At 45.7% G+C, this 8,350-nt stretch overlaps 1 protein-coding gene across 1 annotated transcript; it reads right to left on the bottom strand.

Moving 5' to 3' along the window:
• Window positions 1-693: 693 nt before the first annotated feature.
• On the bottom strand, window positions 694-7,583 carry IGFN1 (immunoglobulin like and fibronectin type III domain containing 1). The gene is given in 6 exon segments (XM_065594066.1): window positions 694-1,220; window positions 1,222-1,310; window positions 1,975-2,103; window positions 3,027-3,217; window positions 4,910-5,228; window positions 7,364-7,583. Coding segments are annotated over 6 exon segments (1,200 nt in total). The 3' UTR covers window positions 694-968.
• Window positions 7,584-8,350: the final 767 nt, after the last annotated feature.

Here is an 8,350-nt window from a genome sequence, read left to right as displayed (position 1 = left end):
GACAAGTAAGACAAAGGGTAGGAGGGGAAGAGAGGCACAAAGAACTGAAATGATTTACAGCAGGTCAATGGCACAGATGGAAAAAAAGCCCAGCTCTTCTGGCTCCCAGCTCAGTGTCCTGGACCGGATCATGCTCCCTCATTAAAAATATATATAAAACTTTTCCATTTGTCTGGGGTTTTTTTCTTTTAAAGGCTCTGAGTGGATGGCAGATCCAGCCTCTTAATGACAGACAACTGAAAGTGTCGCCTATAGCTGGCTGACTGGCAAGGACGTTACAAAAAATGTGACCCTTTTATTGAAAGTTTCCCAGCCCCAGGCTAAAAACTGGAACGAACATGGGATCTGGCATATGAGATCATGTCACTGGTCCATCTGATCTGATTTCCCTGCTTTGGCAGGGGCCAATGGTTAATGCCTCAGATAAAGGTGAAAAACCTCCGTAATACGTTAGACCAATGCTGAACACAAGGTGAAAAATGTCAGCCTGTGCAATGTAATTAAGCCAACCTAAGCCCCGGTGTAGACACTACTAGGTCAATGGGAGAATTCTTCTGTCCGCCTCTCGGAGAGATTGGTTTAATACAGCAATGGGAGAACCCCTTCCGTAGCTGTCATCTACACTGCGGCGGTGCAGATGTAGTGCTGCATCTGTGCTGCTGTAGAATTTCTACTACAGACGTACCCATAGTATCTGAAAAGGGATAATATTTGAGATGCTAGCATCACAGTGAGCCTCCAACATGAGCTGTGGTCATCTCAAATGGAACCCTCAATTTTCCTGATTCAATAAGGAATATAGGAGCGAAATTATCTGTGTCCGCCGCCACAGCCTGAGATAATCATCTACGACAGGCTCCCGTGCCCCACAATCCACAGATTGACTGGCCCCAGCTCAAGGTTCAATTTGAATCTCCAACAGTCAAAGCTGCCTTTGGATGGAGAGCCCATGATTTGTACCTGCAGGCCTATGACATCTTTTCAGGAGCAGCATATTTTGACTCACCAATGGGAGGCGCGGCCTGGATGCAAGTGTCCAGTGCTACGGCTTCCCCTAGGCCTCCCTCATTGATGGCCCTCACGCGGAGGAAGTACATCTCTCTGGCTTGCAGACCTTTAACTGTACAGGTTGTCAAGCCTAGGGGGACAGTGTTACAATGGGTCCACTTGAGGCTGTCAGAGGATCGCTTCTCCACCTTGTAGCCCTTGGCAGACCCCCCCTTCCTTTGAATCAGGTTTCATCCAAGCCATAGTGATGCTGGTGTAGTCAGTATTGGTCACCTTAAGGTCCCTCACTCTATCAGGAGGCTCTGGAAAGGGAAAGTTTATTTAGACTTCCTTGTCTTAGGATTCCTGCCCCCACCCCTTATTCAGTGCACTGGATAATCCATCCCCAACATGCTTGCACTGGGTATCCATTCAGTCAGGCTCCCTGCAGTGTACTGGGAGTCTGTCCCCATCCCTCTGAATTGTACTGGGAATCCTGCTCCCATCCCCTCTGCAACACACTGGGAAACCCACTCCATGTTCCAGGCAGTGCAGGGGAATCTCACCCCCAACCCCTGCAGCACGTTGAGGGGCCAGCCCCACATCCTCCTCCCCAGCATATTGAGAATACCACCCCACTCCCTACAGTGAATTCCTGATTTTTTAACATTATTCAAGTATTTTATTCTCCCACACATACTTTACAGACGCTCCCTGAGTTACGTAAACCCAATGTACGCAAATCCGAGCTTACGGAAAAAATTCCGTAAGCTAGAAATAGGAGGGGTTGGGTTTTTTTGTGTGTAATGGTCGGAGATGCGTTTCCGATCTTACGCAAAATTTGAGTTACGCTTGCGTAAGTCAGGGAGCATCTTGTATACACATTGCTTCCTGGATTCACATACTTCCCCAGATTCACCTTCTTGGCCAGTTACCCCTCTCTCTGCAACCCACACCCATTGGGACAAGTGGACACAACCCACTTACTCATGGGATCTCGAGCAAAGATAGCATCTGATGGTGCACTGGCCTCGCCCGCCCCTGCGGCATTGACAGCAGCCACGCGGAATTCATACTGCAGTCCCTCCTTCAGATCTGTCACCATCCACTTCCTGTCTGTGGAAGGAAAAGATAAGGTTCCTCAGTGAGCTCAGGCTCAGATCAGCAGTCCCCTCAGTAGGATATATTGGGACAATAGTTCTATACATTAATTATACCACATGGAATTGCACAGTATACCTGCCTAGTGGAACACATATGGAGTACCCAAATGCTGTCCCTTTTTCTCCTGTCCTTCCCCACCATTAGCACAAGTCTCTCCCATTGTATTCCTTCCTCCCTTTCAAATTAAATGCCATTTGAGATACTGAGGAAGTCAGAGAAAGAGTAAATAATGTTTTCCTTGCAATGGCAGCCCTTCTAATACAGAAGATAAGAAGATCTTTGGTGGATCTGAAAAGATCATTGACATCTATAGGTGAACACGATTTTGAAGCCCTCAGAGATATCAGTTCCATCTCCTTACCTTCCTTGTCCCTGGAATGTCCCCCCGTATGCCCAGTTCCCAGCTCCATAAGCTAAGAAAGCACTTCCACAACTGAAGAGCAAGGTGCCAGATTGCTGGCCCTCAGTTTATGCACAGAACGGCACAGCCAGACAGCAACAATGCAAATTTCTCCATTCTTTTGCAGCAGATTTTTATTCACAACCTGGAAAGGAGCCACCTCTGGAGGCAAGAAGAGAGTCCCACCTCAGTGGTTCATTCAATATTTTGGCATTGAGATACCCAACAATGGTGCCAATTGTGATTTTTGTACTAGCAACTAGGAGCTGGACTGAGATCACTGATTTGTGTCACCACACAGAAGTCACCCAACATCCATCAGACAGTAAAAACTTTTGGTCACTACCAATCTAAACCATATTTGAAGCAGTGACCCAGTGAGATGAAAGAGTCAGCATCTCATTATGCCTTGAGTCATCTAGTCTTCTTGCTTTCTTAGAGTCTTTCAGCCTGTTCCAGGCTTTCAGCTGCTTACCTGTTATTGGCAGGTCAGTGATAGGTGTCCAGATGTTGCTGCCTTTCTTGTGTTTCTCAAGGATATACCCCAGGATTCTGGAATTGCCCGTTTTGGGAGGTGCTGCCCAGGAGAGTGTTATGGACTCTTTGTTGGCACTGACAAACTGAGGAGGAGCAGGGGGGCCAAGGAAAGCTAGGAAAAGATTAGCCCTTCGTTATTAACAGGTATTTCTTTCCCATCACATGACAAGAATGGGTTCTCAAGGGTTGTTTCTTCCAGGATTCCCAAATGTGTGTTCAGATAAGACACCTTTTGAACATAGATGTGAGATCTATGACTCAGTCTTTTACTCTCCAGAACAGCTACATGCTGGGAGCCTAGAGGGGGAGCATGTCCAAACTCCTAAGGGTCAAGATATTATGTGTCTTCCATGAATGAGCCCCTCTTGCCAATGCTGAGGATGACATTGACAGTCTCCAAAGGGAGGCATATGCCCAATCTTCTTGCTGGGAGGGAAAGCCACTGTTCCTTCTATTGTTCCTGAGGGTGGAAACAGGAGTCTTGATTGGCTTCTACTTCCCTCTGCTCCATCCATTATTGGAGGGTGTAACAAGGTGTGTGCTGAGTCAGGAGCTGAGTCAACACCCTGTCTCTCCAATCCCCATCAGTACATTAACTGGGATCTGATTGAAAGTCAGGCCATTCAGAGAGGGTGCCAATTTATTGAGTAGAGACACAACTGAAGGGCTAATTGCGTGGAAGTAACCCCAGCAGCTGGGCCTATATAAGCAGACAGGAAGGAAGTGGTAAGGAGAAGAGTAGAGAGCCTGAAAAGCAGGACTGGGTGTCTGTTCCCAAGAAGCAAGTGGGGGAAGCGGACTATTGACTGTACACTGTATAAATAACATTCCAGGCTGTGGCTTGCTGAAGGGCTATAATAAAGCACAGTGGTGCTTGAGAATGCTGGGAGATATGGGGATCAGCTACTACGGCTAGAAAAGAGTCTCAGGGGACAAAACAATCAGCCATTAATACAAAAAATTGTTTTAAAAGTATCTTGGCACAAAATGCGATTAAAAGGGTGAATAAAAAGGAAGGACAGAGAGAGGGGAGCAAGGGTGGATGTTAGTGAGGAAGGAAGGAAGGATGTGGGGGAAGGGATAGCTCAGTGGTTTGAGCATTGGCCTGCTAAACCCAGGGTTGTGAGTTTAATCCTTGAGGGGGGCATTTAGAGATTTGGGGCAAAAATCTGTCTGGGGATTGGTCCTGCTTTGAGCAAGGGGTTGGACTAGATGACCTCCTGAGGTCCCTTCCAACCCTGATATTCTAAGGCAAAATGAATTAAATGTTTTCCCTGCTTGTACTTTCATGTTTGTGCCAAAAGCTGTCTCTAGTACTTGGGTCCACCAGCAGGGTTATAGAATAGAATGGCTGCTCTGTACTTAAGGAAATGAAACGATACTACTGAATAGACACAACCAATTAATGTCCCCTTGGCCCTTGGGAGACTCATTTACCTATGGAGTAAATTAAGGTAAAAGTGTAGCAGGTTCTCTTTGCAGTGACATGTGAGAACCTTTTCTTTGGCTTCAGTCCATTCATGGTTTCCACTGTGGATGTTGCTTCGAGGTTTAGGTTGGATTGTACCCAAAAAACTCAAAGCAGATTTCACTTGGAATCACCAAAACTCGCAAGAAACTTGTGGTCTCGACCTGAAACCTTAAATTGGCCCCCGAATCATATGACACCATGTTCACATTCACTTGACAATTGAGTCAGGCTTGCAAACCTTCTGTTCAAACTGGACGAAAGTATACATTTGTAACAAAACCCAAAATGAGAGTTTCACTTGATTTTGGCTTTCATAATAGAAGTCTCACATGGCTATAAGATGTGTTTACACAAAGCTCTTCCTCTTACCTTTGGTTGCAGCCATCACTTCATCTGATTCCAGCGCCTTGCTCTTTCCCTCAGCGTTCACTGCTCGCACCCTGAAGCGATAGCTTTTGTCTTGCCCCGCTTTGTTGGTCGTGAAAGTGCTGTTGTTCCTGCTGGTTTCTCCCAATGTTACCCAGGTTTTTCTGCCCACCTGCTGCCTCTCTATGATGTAGTTCTGCACTGGTGTGCCCCCATCATCCTTTGGGGGCTTCCATTGAATGGTTATGCCAGGTGTGGAACTATCCACCACCTCTATGGGTTCGATGGGTTTCTGTGGCTTATCTGAAAGGAGGAGAAAAACAGGGAGCAAAAGGTCCCACATCTGTTCTTGATATCAGAGGGGTCACTATCTGTTGCTACTCAAGATAGGCAACTCAGTCTCCGTTGGTATAGTATTTACAGGGTAGAGCAGCAGAATTAACGCTAGCAAGATTGCTTGAGTAAACATCCATTCATCTACTGATCTAGGAGAGTAGGGCAAGAGGAAAACACTTGGCTCATCCAATATGCCCTTCCTATAGTTCCGGAATGGTCAAACTTACTGACCCTCCAAGCTATACAATAATCTTCAGAAATTCTAGAGCCACAAGACACACACAACCTGCCCCGCGGAGTGGCGCCTGCTGGGGCACAGGGCTTTGGCCTCAGTGCAGCCCCGTGGGACTAAAGTCCTGAGACCCCCCTTCCCTCAGGGAAGAAGCCCCTAGTCCCACCACCCTGAGCTCTCGCCCCATCCAGTCTGGTAGGCTGAGAAAGGAGGAGGAATGGGGGGCACCACGAGGCACACTTTAACTTTTAAAGAGCCATGTGGCTCACGAGCCGTGGTTTGGCCACGGCTGCTATAGCTGATCATTCCCACGAATGCTGCATCAAAGCCAGACCTGGATGCAACTCTCATTGACTTCCCATCTCCTTTAGGAGTACTGATGGTTTCATACTGGAACCATTTATCAACCTCACCCCAAACGTGGGGTGTTCAGGCAAGATGAGACCTGGACCCGATTTACTTCCACTTTTGGTTTGCAAAAAAACAAAACCCAATGGAGACTCTTCCAAACCAAAGCCAAACACACCCTTGTTGAGTTCCATTTCTGAATCAAATACAAATGGATGAAACCCAGAATCAGGTAATTAACAGTCCTCTCCTCCACCCTAAATGTAGGTGATATGGATTAAATGGGAAACTAACCCGATCCTGAATTTTGGGTTTCTCCATCTTTGTTTGGGAATCTATTCCACTTTCTGGGCACATCCACCTTACACAGATATGCCATATGGCACCATATTGCAGCTGGGAAGTTAACTTGGGCCTATTATTACTGTGAATAGAATGGCAAGATTCCCCTGACAACTTTAACATTAAATTGCCTTTGTGATCAATAGAGCAGGTTGTACAAGTCAGATATTGAGCTCTATCAGCTCAGAAGGAAATGGCTTTTGCAGAATAATTTACTCTATAATGAGCCAAGTGATCAGTACAAACCAGGATCACAAAACCAGAGGAGAAGGACAGGGGAAGGAATATGAGAGAAACTGATTAATCATCTTACTGATTTATTACCCTAGTATAATTATTTGGACTTTTATAGGTGCATTTGAGCTAGTTTGCATCTTTAGTTAGTATTTTTCTTCTTGGAGAAATGTTTGTTCTTCATTTGATTTTTATATTTAAATTCCTGCAGCTCTCAAGGGGCTGTGTTTCAGTGCAAAAAGATGGATGCAGAAGTAAACTGTTGAATTCGGAAAATGAGGGAGATTATCTTTATTTGGCTACTTCACCTGGAAGTCTTTAATCTTCAGTTAATTACTAGGAATGACAAAGCTAAGTCAAGTGATGTAGCATCGTCCTTCCCCAGCAGACCACACTTCTGGTCTCATCAAACTGTTGCTCAGTTGGGAACAAATCATGTCCCTTTTTCACAGCTGCAGAGAACTCCAGTTGAAGCTAAACCAGTGCAGATCTGCTGTGCATGGTTTTCAGGTTTCAGACCCCACATAGGTAAATCAGGAGACAGGCCAGGGGTGAGCCAATAAAGGAGCAAGGATAGGACTGGTAGATTTACAACCATGTGGATCCTTTTGTCATTTGAGCCTGGAAGTCACTGAGCAACTCCTGAAGGTGCTAAGTGGCTCACATCTCATTAAAGTCCATGGGAGTTGCAGGCATTCAGCACTTTGGGAGTAGCTCAGCACCTTGTCTCCTTTTAGTTTATTGTGGATGAGATGGGAAAGAGTGAGCCCAGCCAGCTCTCAAATATTCTTACGAGCAGTGTTCTGTAAAAGCACCAATGAAGAGCTGCTTCTGTGTGTGCCTACACTAGGTCTCTCTGGAGAGTCAGGAAGAGAGATACCAAAAACAACTTACAAGGACTTCCCTCTGTGCCCAAAGTGATGGACTCATATCATGAGGCTCTCACCTATCACCTCCAGCTTTAGGCTGGCCTCCAGGGTTCCACTGTCACTCTTCAACTTCACTTTGTAATCCCCACAGTCCTTCCTGTTGGTGCTGGAGATGGAAAGCCAGGTGAAGTTGTCCGCCTTGTCGATATGGATCCTGGCATCATTCAGGAGCTCATTCCCGTCCCTTAACCATGTTGCTCTGACTGGCTTCCGGCCCTCGAATGGGATTTTGACCATGGCATTCTGCCCTGCCTTGACTATCACAGGCTCCTTCATCAGCTTTTCCAGAAGAGCCTTGTCAACATTTGGAGGATCTAAACATAAAAACTAAGCCATTCATAAATAGAATTGAAAGAGAAAAAGCTTACTTTGAGGGCAGGGCTGCTCTGAATTAACTGCTGCTGAATATTTTCAACGTTATTAACCTGGTACTATTGGACCCAATCCCAACAAAAATCACTGGATCTTCACACGTGGCAGGTGGGGCTCAGGATCTCACAGGGTCTGGATCTTCGATTTTAGTTGCATAGTTACCGTATGCTGTGTATGCATACATGCACTGCAGGGTAATTCACCCTGTACAGAACGACAACACCAGGCCCTACTTATGCCCTCAAAATATAACATAAGTGAGGCCTAGACTTTGTTCTTGCCCATGCACTGGGGTGAATTGCATCCAACATGCATAAATTCATTTGGAATTCAGTAAGCATGCATATGAACTAAGGCAGTTTTTAATTAAATCAGCGGGTCAAACCTTTGAGATAATGATACGGCACACTTAGAGATGCGTATATTATAGAGATGTATTTGCTTGTTTAAGAATGAAATTTTCTTCAATTCTTATGAGGTCTTTTGGGTATAAAATTATTCACTTTGTAATGGCTAAATCTACCGCTAGCGAGTGCCTGTCATCTTTTTTTTTTTCTTCATTTCCCCGCTTTTCTTTATAGTTTCCGCCTTTTTTTCACCCACCTCCTCTTTCCTTTACAAACGAAAACCTG

Source organism: Chrysemys picta, chromosome 4 (assembly GCF_011386835.1).
Source record: "Chrysemys picta bellii isolate R12L10 chromosome 4, ASM1138683v2, whole genome shotgun sequence".
NCBI lineage: Eukaryota > Metazoa > Chordata > Testudines > Emydidae > Chrysemys > Chrysemys picta.
Note: the sequence above shows the minus strand (reverse complement) of the source record. Positions and strands in the feature narration are given on the sequence as shown.